Source organism: Sus scrofa, chromosome 12, assembly GCF_054392235.1.
Source record: "Sus scrofa isolate SSC_HxYL_T2T_F1_AM1 chromosome 12, Sscrofa_HxYL_maternal_Yorkshire_Landrace_v2.0, whole genome shotgun sequence".
In the NCBI taxonomy this organism is placed as follows: Eukaryota; Metazoa; Chordata; class Mammalia; order Artiodactyla; family Suidae; genus Sus; species Sus scrofa.
In genome coordinates, this window is record NC_139394.1 from 55,394,236 (window position 1) to 55,411,620 (window position 17,385).

The window sequence follows — 17,385 nt, forward strand, 5'->3', positions numbered from 1 at the left end:
GATCACTACGTTTACTGTGATCAACCTTCATTTTAAGCTGTTTTTGTGTTGCCTTTGCATCCCTTCCCTTGTTTTGTAGGCTCCAGCTATTGACTGTGGACCCAGTAACATTCGTCAGCTGGATGACTTTTTGGACGATACTGCTCATGAGCTCTGGGCTGTGACTCACTCCAAGATCTTGGAGTCTGACACCTTGGCCACCTTGGGGGACAGCAGGGACAGCCCGTATCTGGAGACCATGATGCTCCGAATGGAGGAAATGGAAGTAAGGTCGGGGCTGCCAGCTCTGCTCGGCCCGTGGGGGCTGCCTTCTGCTGAGCACACCTCCCTCTCGTGCTTCTGAGGCTTAGAACTTTAGAGCCACCTGGTCCGGGGTTTAAATCCCAACTGGACCACCAGCCAAGGGAATGGCTTTGGTAAAGTCGCTTACCCTCTCTAATAAGTAGGGTGTATTTAAGGATCAAAGGAGATATGAAGCATCAACATACTACGTGACATGTGACTCATCATTGACGTGAGAGACGAAAACCCCTGGACCAGAGCCCAGTCCCACAAATGGGACCATCAGCTTCTGAATCCCTCAGCTTCTAAATGCTGCTCCATTGTCTCCTCTGTCCTGCTAGCTCCTGATCCCGGCACATCACAGATAACTCTACCTTCTTTAATTCCCATGATACTGTGTTAGAATGCTTTTCTCAGAAAATTTTAGACTTCAGACATTACCCACACCAACTCCTGGATTGTTCTGAGCAGGAAATTGAGCCACAATAAGGGAGTAAGTGATACGGCCAAGGTCATAAAAAAAATTCCCGCCGGAGCTGGGATGAGAATCCAGGTCTCCTGACTCCTGCTTCAGCATTTTTTTTTTTTTTTTTTTTTTTTTGTTAACTCCACTGTGATTAAATCTCATTTTGGCTTAGCTGCTAGATAGAAACACTGTAGGTTTAGTTGGTTTGTGAAAATTTTAAAATGTGTAGTGTATCCTAGTCTTGTAACTGATTCCCCCCTTCGTGGGGATAACTGTCTAGACCCAAAGTGTCCACATTGGTAGTCTCTAGCCACCGGTGGCCATTTAAATATAAATTAATTAAGATTAAATATGTTACATTTCAGGTGGTCAATAGCTAGTGGCTAGTGTATTGGAAACGGCAAAAATAGAACATTTCCGTCATCATAGCAAGTTCTAGTGGGCAGTGCTGGTCTAGATTACATTAATTAGATTAATTGCTTCATTTTATTTTAACCTTCACCTCATGAACTGATCATTTCCTGGCCTGGGAGATGCTTGTTTCTGGCAATGCATCTATAGCAAAGGTCTGCTGTGCTGGCTCAGGTTTGTAATGAAACTTTTTTTTGCCACATTAAAATTAAACTTTTTTTTTTTTTTTTTTAAAGAAATACCAGGAGACAGTTCGCCAAAGATACAGTAAAATTGTATATACCGATCCTCATCTTTGGATGCAGGAAGAAAAAAAAGGTGAGTGTTCCCCCCACTTTCCCCCCCAACATTATCTTTTGAAAAATTTCAAACAGAAAAGTTTTAAAAAATTCTGCAGTAGACACCCATGTACCCATCTTCTAGATTCAATAATTAACATGTTGTATTTGCTTTATCATATGTCTGCTTGTCTTCTGTCCATCTGTCAATTCATCTTATTTTGGGATGCATTTCAAAGTAAGTTGCAGGCATCAGTACAGAGCATCATAAAATATCCCAATCTGTATATCAGCAACTAGCGTTTGATATGTATTTATGGCTCTTTTTCCTTTTGAGATAAAATTTACATATAATAAAATGCACAAATCTTCACTGTGTTATTCGATAGGTTTTAACAAATGGGCTTTCTTACCCAAACTCCTTTCAAAAGGGAGATTACCATCATGGCAGGAAGTTCCCTAGGGTCCTTCCCAATGAGCTTCCCGCCACCCAGGCAATCACTGTTTTTTGTTTTCTGTTTTAACCATGTATTAGTTTTGCCTGTTCTAGAATTTCATGTAAGCGGAATCATATGCCTATTTACTCTTTTGTCTAAGGCTTGTTTCATTTATCATGGTGTTTTGTAGGTCTATCTGTGGCCTGTTTCTTATTGCTGCTGTAACAGACTGTTTTTAGCATGTTAAAGCACAAATTTAGTCATTTAAAGCACGTTTATTCTCTTACAGTTCCCAGAGGTCAGAGGTCTGAAGCGAGTCTTAAAGGGCTAAAATCAAGATGTTGGTAGGGCTGGTTCCTTCTTCCAGCTTCTAAGGCTGCCTGCAATCCTTGGCTGGTGGCCGTGTTACTCCAGGCCACTTGTGTTATCCCACTGCCTCTTCCTCTTCTGTCATCAAGTCTTCCTCTGCCCGCCCACGAGGACATGTTGATCACATTTAGGGCCAGCCCAGTGACTCAGGTTACCCTCCCCATCTCTAGATCCTTAACTTAAAGTCCCTCTTGCCACAGAGGGCATAGTCACCGGTTCCAGGGATTGGAATGCGGACATCCTGGGGAGCCGTTGTTCATCCTGCCACACTTTGAATCAGTGTTCATCCCTTTTCATTGCTGAGTAGTACTCCATTGTACACATGTACCACATCTCATTTCTCCATTTGCCTGTGGTTATTTCTAGTTTTGATCTCTTAGAAATAAATCCACTGTGAGCATATTCATATACGGTCTTTCTATGGACCTAAGTTTTCATTTCTCTTGGATAAATACCTGAGTCGACTTGCCACGTTATGGGGTAGGTGTAAAAAAACCTGCCAAACCTTTCCCCAGAGTGGCCGTACCATTTTACACTCCCATCTGCACTGAGTTCCTCTTGCTGAAGATCCTTGCCAGCATTCGCGTTGTCAGTCTTTTTCACTGTAACCATTCCGGTGGGCATGTAGCGATATTGCTTTGTGGCTTTAATTTCATTTCCTTGGTGGATGATGTTTAGAACATTTTCAGTATTATTAGTCATTTGTCTATATTCCTTTGTGAAGTGTCTAAATCTTTTGTGTACTTAAAAAAACTGGGTTGTCTTTTTATTTTTGAGTTGTAGGAATTCTTTATGCATTCTGGGTACAAGTTCTTTGTCATATATGTACATATGTTATAGCTTTCCTGAGATATAATTCCCATACCATAAAACTCATGAAGCATTCAGTAGTTTTAGTACATTTGTAGAACTGTGCAGACGTCATTGCTGTCTAATTCCAGAGCATTGTCATCACCCTGTAAAGAAGCCCTGCATCCATCAGCAGTCACTCCCCGTTCCTCCCCTCGCCCCAGCAGCCGCTCATCTACTCAGATGCATGTTTGCAAATATTTTTCCCCCATCTGTAGCTCATGGATTTATTTCCTCAAATGTGTTTTATTATGAGCATACATTTAAAATTTTGATAAAATCTAACCTACATATTTTTCCTTGTATAGTCTTTGCTTTGTTTGATCTAATAAACCTTTGCCTGCCCGCAAGTCGAGAAGAGAGGCCTTTGTTTTCTTCTAGAAGCTCTGTGGTTTTAGCTTTTATGTGTAGGCCTATGAGCCATCTCGAATAAGGTTGGCCTGTGGTTTGAGGTAAGGTCGAGGTTCATCTTCCGCCAATGGATATGCATCTGTTCTTGCACCATTTGTTGAGGAGACTTTCACTTTTCTCTCCCACTTTTAAAAATTCCTACATGCGCATTTTGGCTGCAGTTGCTAGGCTACTATCACAATTGGGGCTGGGAAGTGTTACTCAAATTCTCTTTGACTCATGCTTATCAGCTACTACTTTACTCAAGAAAGGAGGAAAATAGAACATGGTTAAACATTACCTCTGAGGACATTTCTGTGCTCTGAGTATTAAGAGGAGTAAAGGAAATGGCGGGTCTGGAAGGTCTGCCCAGCAGCTTGGGTGTATGTACTGTTTGTAGAGTAGGAGTTTGGGGGATTGTTTTAGGGAAAGTATTCTCCGTGTCAAATTTTGGTAGCAAGGTGGGCCATCTGAGCACTAGGAGAATTCGTGCCGTTTGTTTTCTGTAATTTTTCAAGCTCTGTTCTTTGTTCGTGTTGTTCTCTCGTTCCTCCAGCCTTACTCCAGCTTCCGTTTTCATCCTCACTTGACGGTTGACCCATTCTTCAAGGGCCAGTGCACGTGATACTCCTTGTACAGTGCTTTTCCGGCTTTCTTGGACCAGAACTTGCTCCCTTCCCATGAACTCCATAGACTTCTGGCATCTCCTACCCCGTTAGAGCTCTTTGGGTGGCGGGGTGGGGGGGGCGCTTATCTCTTCCAACTGAGCCACAGGGTCTTTGAGGCCAGAGAGTTTTTTGTCTTATTCAGTTGTGTCCCAACTGCACCCACCAGGGACCTGGCACAAGGAGGTCCCTTCTCATCCTTGCTTAGTGGATCAGTGGGCGTTTCAGCATCTTTCCATGTGGAAGCAGAGGAAAGGGAAGTGTTGAAGGGCAACTGTTTCACTGATGGTTTGGCCATTGGCCACAGTTAGGTTGCATCATGCAGAAGACAGCCTTACCAAGGACTCACTGTTCTCTTTTTCAAGGACAATTTAAATTATTAGTCACTACCTCTGACTCTGCTAGAGTCTAAGTATGCATTTAAAGGGAGCTCTGTAGAGCACCAAGGAATGAAATGAATTTTTGGATTTTCCAGAATCATGAAATCGTCATAAGCACCCTCTGCTTCTGGTCATTGGGATTGTATGTTCAGATGCATCACAAAACCAAATTTAAAGTGATTTTTTAATTGGTCAGTGTCGAATCTGTATCTCTTATCCTCTCTTTTCTGAAATCAATTGAAAATTGATTGTACTCTGGGTAATATTTATAAAAACTGACTTAGGCAGTATTTCTGTTTGACAGTGAAAAATCACAAACATATAAACGTGAGTCAGAGAAAGTTGTTTGACTTACACTTGCTCCTTACCTAAGAGAAAGACAATTTTCTTTCTACATTTGAAATGCATTTCAAATGATAAATAATCCAAAACTCAAAAGAGCTGTCAAGCCTGCAAGGTATAGTTAATAAGGTAATGTTTTGACTGTCATCATGCAGATTTTTCCAGCAAAGCCCACAGACAAATTGAATCAGCTAATTAAGCATTCAGGTGTGAGTGGTTTTTTCCTTTTCCAGTAATCAAACCACTTAAAGGTTAAAAAACAAACCCAACTGCTTAAGACTCCTTGGGTGAAGGGCCGGAGCCTAATGGAACCTGGCTTTGCCTGGACCTCTTCAGGAAGTCTTCCTCAGAGCTGGCAGAAGCTTCTAGAGGACTTCCTTATTTCTTAACACTGACTCCTCATTGGTTTGTTTCTTGGTAACTTTCAAGTTGCCCTTTTCATTTTTCATTTGTTTGTTTTCTGGAATGCAAAAGTTTCCCGGGTCAGGGATCAGACCCACTCCACAGCAGCAACCCCAGCACAGCAGTGACATTGCTGGGTCCTTAATCTGCTGAGCCAACTGGGGAACTCCAAATTCACCCTTTTGTTTAAAACAAGGGCATTTCTCCCCCATTGCACTGCTAGCTAAACCCATCATGCTTAAGAGATGTGCCTGTGTCTTCCTCATAGGCCGCTGGCTGCTAGGACAGCTCTGAAAGGTACTCCAGCTTTTCTTTATATACCATCATTTTGTGCCTCTCTTTTTCTAGACCAAAACATCCCAGCAGTAAGTGAAAGGCCTCTTTCTCCTCATCCAATCAGGATCACAAAGACAGCAGCTCGCAAAGACCCCGACGTGAACATTGTATTGGAGAGGCCCTGCAACAGCACGTAAGTAGTCACAAGCCTGTGTGGTTTCGTTGGGTTTCATCGTAGTTGGTTGCCTTTGATGTTGTTAGATTCAACTTCAGTTACCATGAGGGAGATTCTTCTTTTGACCAAAGCCTTGCCTAGCTCCAAGGCGGCTCAGAAAACTAGTGTGTTTATAAGACGGGCTTTGAGTGTCTTGCATCCTAAGGAGCCTTTCAGTCACTTATGGTGGGTTATTACAATCAAAAAGCATCATATTTGGAGTTCCCATCTTGGCTCAGCAGAAACAAATCTGACTAGCATCCATGAGGACCCAGGTTCGATCCCCGGCCTCACTCAGTGGGTTGAGGATCCGGTATTGCCGAGAGTTGTGTTGTAGCTCACAGACGTGGCTCAGTTCTGGTGTTGCTGTGGCTCTGGCATAGGCCGGTGGCTACAGCTCCGATTTGACCCCTAGCCTGGGAACCTTCATATGGTGCGGGTGCTGCCCTACAAAGACCAAAAAAAAAAAAAAAAGAAAGAAAAAAAGAACACATTGAATTGGCAGAGGTGGGTTATGCAGATGATCACTGCAAGATTTGCAGGACAGAAGTTCCTCCTGTGTGGAGGGTTAGTCTGGTGTAAAGGGAAAATGGTGACAGGTGACAGGACATTGAGTTTTGTTCCCCGTGAAGAAGGAAGACAGAGGGAAACCTTATCAGACTGTCGGGGTGAGTTTATAGTGGACTCCCCCCCCCACTTGCAGATGCTTTTGAATGCTCTCATCATTTTTGTTTGCTCTCAGTTCCCTGGATGAAAGTGTGGGAACAGAAGAGAGATCGGAGAAAAGAGAGGCTCCCCTTCTCTCCCTTTCAGAAGACTCTCTGCAGAGGGAGGGCCGGGTGGCCCTCTCTGTCCCGCCGGGCATGTGGCGCAGCATCGGTGACTACTGCAGCCGCTTTGAGCACTACCTCCGGGTGGTGGCACACGAGGCCGTGGGCGCCTTCAACCCCTGGCTGATAGCTGAAAGGTCAGTAGAAGGTCATGCACCTCTGGTCAGGACCAGGGGCCCCCTGTTAACTTAGCGAGGCTGCAGACGGGACTGGCCAAGGTCCCAGGCCAGGCTTTTGCCCTGGGCTTCCAGTGGGTGCTTTGGGGCTAGCGAATGGGCTTTCTCTGCCACCTGCCTTGCTTCAGGGGGAGGAGATGGTGAAGCAGCACCGGCGATGCCGCCTGAAGGAGCAGCCTCCTCTCCTTAGGCTGGTGGGCTCCGGCATCAGAGAACACGAATTAGGACCAGGCAGGAGAAGGTTAGGACTAGAGATCTTCGGTCACACAAGATCGGTTGCACGGTCAGGGGGCTTCACCTTCTGGGGCTGCCTCCCTGGGGAAGGGGAGTTTGTGGAGTCAGGAAGCAGTCCCACTGCTGCTAAACATTTGAAGAGTGGCTAGCCTTCTTTTATGTGAATAATTAATTGAAAGATACAGGTAAATCCATTTTTAAAAAATAGCACCCAGGAGTTCCCACTGTGGCACAGAGGGTTAAGAGTTTGACTGTGGTGGCTTAGGTCACTCCAGGCACGCGGGTTTGATCCTGGCTTGGAACAAGGGGGTTAAAAGACCTGGTGTTGCCGCAGCTGCAACCTAGGTCACAGCTGTGGCTCAGATTCAATCCCTAGCTTGGAAACTTCCATATGCCGTGAGTGCAGCCATAAAGTTATTAGAAAATAAAATAAAATAAGGCCCCAATTTAAATTCCTCATGAGTATCACTTTGTTATAAACATTCAGATAAGTTTCACCATTGAGCCAAGCTCAGTGATAACTCTGATTACATTTCTTTCTTGAACAAGTTTCAGACCTATTCCAGAAGCACATAATTGAAGTTTGATTTGCTTATTCTTTTGCATGTTTATTAACGCTCACCTTGTACTAGCCAACTCCTCTCAGCGTAGTTTTCCTTGTGACCAGTTATGTTGGTTAATCTCTGTTTCTTGCCTCCACCCGCACTTTTTCTCCTGAGACGCTCTTTCCTTCCACCCCGGTCTGGCGCAGCCGCCTTCTCCATCTGCAGTGTGGCTCCTGTCCTGGGACTTTGCCGTCATCCCCTCCCTCGGGGGAGCATCTCCCTCCTCGGTTAGGGTCCTCGTTTTCTTTTTTTTTTTTTTTTTTTTGTCTTTTTGCTATTTCTTTGGGCCGCTTCCGCGGCATATGGAGGTTCCCAGGCTAGGGGTCGAATCGGAGCTGTAGCCGCCGGCCTACGCCAGAGCCACAGCAACGCGGGATCCGAGCCGCGTCTGCAACCTACACTACAGCTCACGGCAACGCCAGATCCTCGACCCACTGAGCAAGGGCAGGGATCGAACCCGCAACCTCATGGTTCCTAGTCGGATTCGTTAACCACTGCGCCACAACGGGAACTCCCTCGTTTTCTATATGTACGTATTTTCCTTTTTCTCGATTTACTCTTGCTTTGACGGAGCCTGTCTTGCTTTGTGTAGTAGAGGACATTTCTTGAGACTTGCATGCTTAAAAGTGTCTTTATCTTCATACTTTTCCGCAGACTGTATCTTCCCTCTCTTGTGGGGGCGAGGGAGGGATCGGCTTGTCACTTAGCTGTCCGGAGCCACGGTGGGGACTTAGCAGTCTAACTCCTCACTCCGTGTCCTCATCGCCTCCCCAGGACCTCGTTCCCTCCATGGTTCCCAGTCCTCTTACTTCCAGAGCCTTGATGCTGGTTTTGTTTTTCCTTGGCATCTCCCTCTGCACATCTTATGCGTGCAGCTTCCTTTGTATTTCCTCGGTACTGTTCAGTCAGTTTTGATTTTTTCATGTGCTATTTATCTTCCGAAAACATTGGGCCTTTTAAAATCTGCTTTTGTCTTTTTCTCCTTGTAGATTCATGTACTTACTCATCTGTTTCCTTTTATTTTGGTGTGCTTAGGGGTAGGACCAGAGCTCTCAGGTATGCTCAGTCCCTCATGTTTAGCCCAAAGTCTTGAGACTTCCCTTCAAAGCATGAGATGCATTGTGCTGGTTGAGGTGCACATTTGTTTTCTGGGGAGGAGGGTAGGTAAACTTGAGTTTACACACATGCTCGTATTTGCCCAGAATGTGTCTAGATTGGTTTGACTAACTGGCCTACTGGGAATCCAAAAAAAGCCAAGGAAGGGAGGCTGTTCTTGTGTGTTCTTACCATCTGATTAGCAATACATTTTGTTCATGGTTGCTTTGTAGCTGTAGGGAAAAGCTCTCTAGCCTACAAGGAATAATAGGCTAAGACGTAGAGGATGTAGCTGTTAAAGTATGCCTGGACCTCACGAATGTTCTCGCCTGTCCTTGACCCTCGAATAATAGCACATCTGAACATTCTAGCTCTGTTTTGGATCTCTCCTGTTTTGCTTCTTCTTTGAGTGTTCCAAAAATGAGAATTATGCTGATCAGGTCTTGAAAAAGCATCCAAAAAACAGTTGACTTCATCTGATAGTCTCTTGGGTGAGGGAGAAATAAGCTGAATTTTCCTTTCTTCTAATGTCTCCATTCCTCCTTCTACCTGAAGAGAAGTACTGTCCTGGTGATCCAGAGGGGTAGATGGTACAAACTGGATATAAATAAAAGGATGATTGTGAAAGGAGAGACCTAGGTACTGCTTTTAAAGAAAGCAAACTCTTGAGAATTTCTAGCGTGAAGAACAAATGAGGAGCCGTCTGGTCGCGAAGGAGCGTGTGAAGGCCTGGCGATCACCTCTGCTCCCTGCATCTCCGTCCCGCTGTGTGTCCCCCAGAGACCAAATAAAAGGCACGAAACCATAAACGACAGCAAACACGAAACAGCGAGGAGACTTTGGAAGCCAGGAAGCAGTTAGACAAATGGCAAATGACTTAGCAGAACAGAGAGAGCCAAGTGCCTAATGAGAGCGGAGCCAAGAGCCAAGGTGCTTTGTGCAGAAGAGCCTTAGAAGACTGAGGAATGAGAAGCACTGGGTGCTTGCAAAGAGGCATGGGTGCAGGGGAGTCCGAAAGCAAGAGGCTGATTTGAAATTCTCTTTCTTGAATGTAGCCCGCATTTGCCAGCAACACTGAAGGCTATAAAACAGAGAAAACATCTGAATAATAGGAGTTGCAGAATGTGAGGGGGAAGGAGGAGTGGAACGTTATTGAAGAAATATGTGAGAAAAATTCCCAGAGGGCTGTTAGTCTCTAGAATGAAAGGGTTCACCAGTTGTCCCCTGCAAATGAGTGAGTGAATAAATGAATAAATAAATAGAACAGAACACATCATGGCACGTCATTGTGCACAGGAACTGTGGGCATCCCAGTGTAAGGAGGAGATGACAGAAGGTTCCAGAGAGTTAAAACTGAGCACCTTCAAAAAATTAGAAAAGAGAAGGGCGTGTTGTTGTTAGCAACAGCCCTGCTGGAAGACATTAAATGAACAAATTTCCAAAATTTATCCCAAAACTCCGCACGCGCAGCTAAATTAGTGATTAAATAAGAGTAGCATAAAGACAGTTTAAGGCATGCAATGTGTCCAAAAATGCAGTTGCATGGGAAGGCGCTCTTTCTTAGTAAGCTACCGGAGGGCGTGTGCCACCAGTACGAGGGTGCTGGAAAGAGGAAGGCAGGATTTAGGAAACTTAAGACTCCAACATGGAACTTCCAGAAGGATGGCAAAAGCTATTCTAAGAGAATGTTTCAGTGAGCATGGGCAGCAGCCGGTCTAGTTGGGAGTAGAACAGAGGGCTCCAGAAGGAACGGTTTCCAGCTTGGAGGCCGGGTGGGGAATGTTAAAGAGGGCAGGTATGTTAGCCAGTGTGTCTGGATGTGTTGGTAGCACCTTTGTATTTCTCTCATGGTTTGGGGGTGAATTCGTGATAAGAATATGGAAAGTAAAGCAAGCAGGAAAACAGGGGAATCACTTCTGCTGCTGGTAATGAGGCACTTGGTAATTTGGACCACATCTCCCACTGAGAATAACTGAGATTTAAAATAAAACATATAGGAATTCCTGTGGTGGCTCAGCAGGTTAGGAACTCAACTAGTGTCCATGAGGACACAGGTTCCATTCCTGGCCTTGCTCAGTGGGTTAAGGATCTGGCGTTGCCATGTGGTGTACATCACAGACGTGGCTCGGATCTCAAGTTGCTGTGGCTGTGGTGTAGGCTACAGCTCCGATTCAGCCTCTAACCTAGGAACTTCCACATGCCGCAGATGCAGCCCTAAAAAGCAAAAATAAATAAGAAAGAACATGTGCTTGAAGGCACCAGGAAGTTAACTAGATAATGAAGAATAACTAGGCTAGGATCCTGGAAAAGACAGAGACCCAGAGAAGTTAGCCCTTGTCTGGCACTGGATTTTCAGTTCTGGAGGCAAAATGAGTGGCATTTTCCATGGCCTCTTCAGGTCAGAGGACAGAGGTGGGAATTCAGCGCTTGCCAAGGGTAGGGAGCTGGTCCGGTGAACTTTGCTCACTTCTGATTGGGACCCCGAAATACGGATGACAGGGATGCCCTCTCAGGACTCCACTCAGCTCCACGTCATCTCACTTCCTGAGATTGCATTGAAGCGATTCTAAATTGTTGCTCCAGGCACCAGGAAGAAGCAAACTTAACTTTCTTCTGAAGTTATAGAACATCATCTTAAGATTTAAATTATTTCGGAGTTCCCGTCGTGGCGCAGTGGTTAACGAATCCGACTGGGAACCATGAAGTTTCGGGTTCGGTCCCTGCTCTTGCTCAGTGGGTTAACGATCCAGCGTTGCCGTGAGCTGTGGTGTAGGTTGCAGACGCGGCTCGGATCCTGCGTTGCTGTGGCTCTGGCTGTAGGCTGGTGGCTACAGCTCCGATTCGACCCCTAGCCTGGGAACCTCCATATGCCGCGGGAGCGGCCCAAGAAATAGCAACAACAACAAAAGACAAAAAAAAAAAAGAAAGAAAGATTTAAATTATTTCTACAGTTTTCAAAGTCAGTGTCTGGTATATGGTAAAAAAGCAAGGCAACAGAGAGAGATGGCAATAGCAAGATGCAGCCCACAACAGCTCACATATTAGAGTCATCAGAATGGACACTAGAATAACTGCCTACCATGTACATAGAGAGAAAAGACACAATTTAGAATTTTGGTAGAGAACTGGGAAGTAAACCAAATCCACGTGAACATTCTAGAACTGAAAAATATAATTTCTGAAATGAGCAATTCATTGGATGGGCATAATAGTAAATTAGACTCATCAAAAGAAAAATTAGAGACTTGGGACAGAAGAAAATGTCCAGGGTGGTGCTTGGAGACACACAAAAAAGGATGAAAGTAAGAGGGGATGAGGGGCACGGAGGATAAAGGGACACGGTCTAATGTACATGTGGCTAGAGTCCCAGAGGGCGAGGGAGCGAGAGAACGGGTCAGAAACAATACCCACAGAGATAAAGGCTGGCTTCCAAGTGACAGAAGGTATCCAGACATAGATTCAAGAAGCTCTAAAGGCTCCAAGCAGGAAAAATAAAAGAAATCCATACACAGCATATCGTAGTATTGTTGGAAAATGAAAGACAAAGAGAACGTCTTAAAACCAGCCAGAGGAAGAAAAAAGAAACACAAACAGTGGAAGCTGGATGACCTGGCGTCTCTTTTAAAGTTCTACAAGAGGAAGTTAGCAATCTGGATCTAAGCCCAGTGAAATGTATTTCAGGAAGGAAGGCAATGAAGATTCCAGACAAAGCTGAGAAAATTTATTACCAATAGACCTTCACGATAGATACTATTAAAAGGGTATATTTTTCAGGCAGCGCAAAAACAGTCACAGATGAAAGGTCGGAAGTACATAGGAAGGCATGAATTAAGAAATAGAGTATGGAGTGCCCATCACGGCTCAGTGGTTAACAAATCCGACTAGAACCATGAGGTTGTGGGTTCGATCCCTGGCCTTACTCAGTGGGTTAAGGATCCGGTGTTGCCGTGAGCTGTAGTGTAGGTTGCAGATGCCGCTCAGATCCCGAGTTGCTGTGGCTGTGATGTAGACCGGCGGCTACAGCTCCAATTAGACCCCTAGCCTGGGCACCTCCATGTGCTGTGGGAGCAGCCCTAGGAAAGGCAAAAAGACAAAAAAGAAAGAAAGAAAGAAAAAGACAGTATGAAGGTAAATGAATGTTGACTATACAAAACAAGGAACTGATGTCTTATGGGTGTGTGTGGATATATATATATATATATGTGTGTGTGTATCTGAAATACACGATAACAATAGCATATGTGAGAAGAGGATAAAATAGTGTTCTAAGGTCCTTTCATTGTCTGGGAAAATGGTAAGAATATCATTGTTATACTTGAAGTATCCTAAGTAGTATGTAACATCCAAGTTAATAGTGAGGACAGAGTGTAATTTTTTTAAAAAGTCCCAAAATCCTAAAAAAGGCAGAAAAGAAGAACAAATAGGAAATAGAACATACCTCGTATTGTAGTAGTAGAAGCTCAAATATATCAGAAATACATTAAATGAAAAAGAACAATACACACCCATTAAAAGGCAAGCGATTGTCAGATTAGCCACAGAAGGACAGCTGGGACAGGAGTGGCGGAGAAGGAGTAGAGGGGGCGGGACGCTTCTCTTCATTTACTTCTTTGGTATAATTCTGACTTTTTAGAATCATGTTGATGTTGCCTATACCTCCCTCCCAACCACCAAGGATCCGAGGGCGGGGGAGTGTGACCCTAAATTGAAATACAAAAAGAAACAGGAAACTAACTGTATTTCTAAGAAATAACCACACTACAGGGATACATACAGAGAAGAACTAGTCCAAGTCGCCTTTGAATGCAGTATTTTGACCCTGTACCCTCTGGCTAAAGACAGAAAGACTGTAAACACGTATGAGCTTTAGTAGGTAGATTTCTTTCACCCAGCAGCTTGGGTTAACAATTCTAAGATGATTTTCTCTATGTTTTAGGATTGATTGAATATACGTAAGTATATTGTGAATAATGAGAGCCAGGTTTCTGGGGTGAGGCTAGAATGAGTCTCCTGTTTTGAAGTAGGATGGGGGGTATTATGAAGTTGTGGTTTTTGATACAGACATGAGGGTCTCATGTGTCTGTCTCTCTGTCTGAGTCTTTTCTGCTGAGAGCATTTAGAAGCAGGGGCACACTTAGTACCCAGGGTTTGGTTTCTAAATACTCTTCTTCATGAAGAGGTACCAGGACTCCTTGGAGAAATGGCTGACTCCAGGACCCGGGCTGGGAAAATGTAAGATGAGCCTGAAACATCATCTTGCCAGAAAGGAAGTGTTCAGAGAATGATGGGGACGTGTCAAGAGGACCTGGGAGCTGGTGTGAAGGGGCTCCTGCTGGCCAGTCTGTGGTACTTTGAGTATCAAACTCAGTAATAGTAGAAACAGATTAAAAAGAATTGAATAAAATAAGACTCTATAAGGCCAAGCAATAGAATGAATGAACGAATGAAATACATAAATAAGTACAGTCAAGGAGAAGGGAAAGCTCCTCCGTGTGGGCTGGCCAGGAAAGGACAGGGAACGATGGGATTACAAAATCAGTGTCGGCAGCCCTGTGATAATTGATGCAGCAAGTTCGATGAGACCAGGATATGTACATAGTCTCAAAGTATCTCCCCGCCATGTATGTATGACTTACAAAGAGGCAGTCACACCCGGACCAGGGAGAAGCCTGGCAGATGTCGCCGTAACCAAGGGGTCACAGTTAGCACTCATCATGGTGAGATCAATGGATGCACCGAGGGGACGCAGTATCCCTTCTGGACGTTTGATCCTAAAATGCAGAACCTGAACCTGACCATGCGGAAACATTGGATAAACCCAAAGTGAGGGACCTCTTAAAAAAAAAAAAAGACCTTAACTCGTCGAAAAATATTACAGTCATGAAAGACGAAGACTGAAGAACGACTCCAGGTGAAAAATAGACTAAAGAGATGTGACCACCGACTGCAGCGTGGGATCCTGCGCGGGATCCTGGTGCAGAGAAGGTTTACTCTTAAAGGACACTTTTTGGACAGTTAGCCAAAATTTGGGAAAGGCCTGTAGGTAAGACTAGATCAGTGTAGTATATCGGTGTTTTATAACTGCGTCAGGGACATTGATGAGAACGCCCTTGTTCTTAGGACGTGGACACTGACGTGCGCCTGAGGGACATCAAGTCTGCGACTTACTTGGTTTGGGGAAGATGCGTTGGGTGTGCGTGTGGAGAGGGAAACGTGGAGTTTCCTGCCCCGTCCCTTAGAGAAAGGACACGACCCAGCCTCGCTTGTCGGGCAAGTGGACAGCTGTGGGAGGTGGATCTGCAGCGGGGCTGGGTTGCAGCTGGTTGGTGTCCGGTCACCTCTGGTTTCAGCCGTCCCACGGGTGAGGGCCCCTCCCTCTAGCCCGACTTTGGGGCCTGTGAGCCCCGCCATCTTGTTATCCAGGAAAGCAAGGCCTCTCACCTCGCTGGTCTTGTGTCAAAGTATCTTGGCTCTTCTTGGCCTTTGCAGTTTCCATTTAAATCTCAGGAGGCGCTTGGTAAGTTCTTCAGCTGAGTGACAGAGTGGCTCCCATACTTGGCCGTGCGTACCTTTAGCTGTGTTGTTTGTCTTCCAGCTTTTCAGACGAGCTGGTAGATGAAGCCCTGGGGGCCGTGGCTGCTGAACTTCAGGATGTGTGTGAAGATTATGCAGAAGCCGTGTTCACCTCAGAATTCTTGGAGGCGGCTACATAAAGGCTGTCCCAGGCGGGGCCCCTCTTGCCACACTGACTGGAGAAGGGACGGCCCCACCCTTCATTTTAGCCCCAGGCCATCGTTGTCCTCAGCTGCCCATCCAGGCCCAGAAAGCGCTGCTCACTCAAAGGAAGGACATGCCAGTGAGGTCGTCTCCTCACTGTCAGAGCCCTGGTTCTGGTGGTTTATGGTGGAATGTGTTATACTCATCAGTGCCCAGGAAATGTGAATCGGTTATGACAATGTAATACCTTCTGAATGTATGATTTTCCTACTGAGATACCCTGTCCACTCCACTGGCTCTGTTTGGTGGCCAGAATATGTTGAAAGGTAATGCATAGTCTGTTCTACACAGGGAGTCCAGTTGCCGTTGCCCCGCAGGTGGCACGGATGCCCGCCCAGGCGCAGCTGCTCCCCGGTCCTGTCACCTGGCCCGCGTTTCCCTCTTTGTCAGTTTCCTCTCAGGATGCCCATCATCCTGGGCTGCAGGCGCGTGTCCAGCACGGGGCTTCGTTATGTTGCCAACCTCTGCTCTGACGTTAAACCTGGAAGCCACCAGTTAATAGTGCACAACAATAAACACACTTCTCTAATTCTCAGTTCCTAGGTGCTTCTTCATAGTCTCAGCTCCTCAGGGCTTTTATTGCTGTGGGTTGACCTAGTCTGAAAAATTCAGTCTGGATTCAGAGGAGGTTGGAGGACATCAGGAGAGGGCCAGCCTTCTCCAGGGCCCGTTTGGAGGTTCAGGGCTCACTTTCCTCTCGGCTGAGGTCAGAAGCTTCACCAAAAAGGAGCCTGTGTGGGAGGAGAGAACAGACCTGGCCGGTGTGAAGACCGCGGGGAGGGAGGAAGAAGGAACCTGAATTCAGAAGAAGAGGGTATAAAACAAGACCACTACCCGGAAGAAGTTTCCCTGGCGTTTTTGCCTGAGGCTTTGGCGGAGGACGTGTGGAGAGCGAGTGACGTGTGAGGTGCCCCACGGAATAATGTGAAGCTTTTTATAGCACCTACAGTCTTGTCATCTGGGGTTTTTCTCTGAAGTGCAAGTATTTCAGGTGATAACTTAAGATGCTTGATCACGCTTTCTTGTGCAAAATTGATTTTTGTTTAATGTTAATGCTTTCCTGCTTAATTTTATACAACCTCAGAATTTAAAAGACTTCAAGGGAAATTAAAGGTCTTTAATTTAAGGAGTTACGTATGTACACTTGAATTGTCAGGAGTGTCTGTCATTGATAACAATTTGTGTGGCAGTTTTTACTGTGCTGATTTTTTTTTTTTGTAATAAACTCAATATTTTAAAGTATGTACATGTCTGTTGGAAATAATTTGCATCTCCTTTTCATTTTCCAGGCAGAGTGAAATGTGATTTACAGAAACCACTAAGAATGCGTTTATATTTGATACGAGTGTAGTGGATTATTTGCCACCCCTCACCCCACAGAAGGAAATAAATGATAATAAAAGCTAACTGTTACTGAGCACATGCTATGTCCCAGGCTTAGCTTTGAACGCTTTCCCTGTATTAATTTATTTAATCCTCATATCTGTGTGAGGTGGATACTATGATTATTCCCATTTTACAGATGACTCAAATGAGGCACAGAAAGGGGAGGTAGCTTGACCAAACAAGCCTATATTCAGCAGCGCCGTGGCCATGGAGTCACTTGCTCCCATAGAGGTGGCTGTCGAAGTTCTGTGAGTTCCCCCACTCGCATCCTCCTGCCTCTTGCTGTCCCCGCACAGCATGTCCTGGACACCGCTGTCCAGAGCAGGCCTTTCCTCAGCACCTCGTATCTGCTGAAGAGTCAAATCCAGACTCCTTTGCTTTGTTCGTGGATCTTTGCAGTTTCTCTCCTGTTCCTCCTTCCGGCTGGGGCTCCTCCCCATCTCGGAGTTCTTGGGTGAGGCTTACACCTGCCCCCGTGTCTGCTGTCTGCTTTATAGCCCTGGCCCACGGTGAACCGCCTC

The 17,385-nt window shown here is 45.4% G+C and overlaps 1 protein-coding gene across 10 annotated transcripts in view; it reads left to right on the top strand.

Moving 5' to 3' along the window:
* Nucleotides 1–16,720, top strand: part of KIAA0753 (KIAA0753 ortholog) — a 55,640-nt gene extending 38,920 nt beyond the window's left edge. For 4 of the 10 annotated variants that reach the window (XR_014821516.1, XM_005669141.4, XM_084985481.1 and 1 more), the window contains 5 exons: nucleotides 80–265; nucleotides 1,396–1,477; nucleotides 5,620–5,740; nucleotides 6,504–6,728; nucleotides 15,297–16,720. Coding sequence is in view for 7 of the 10 variants with exons in the window: in XM_005669141.4 (XP_005669198.1) it covers nucleotides 80–265; nucleotides 1,396–1,477; nucleotides 5,620–5,740; nucleotides 6,504–6,728; nucleotides 15,297–15,414 (732 nt within the window). In the remaining 3 variants the exon portion in view is untranslated. Of the gene's footprint in view, nucleotides 1–79; nucleotides 271–1,395; nucleotides 1,478–5,617; nucleotides 5,741–6,503; nucleotides 6,729–15,296 lie in introns of all 10 variants that reach the window. The other 6 variants (XM_084985479.1, XM_084985478.1, XM_084985480.1 and 3 more) reach the window with 3 other exon arrangements.
* The last annotated feature ends 665 nt before the right edge of the window (nucleotides 16,721–17,385 follow it).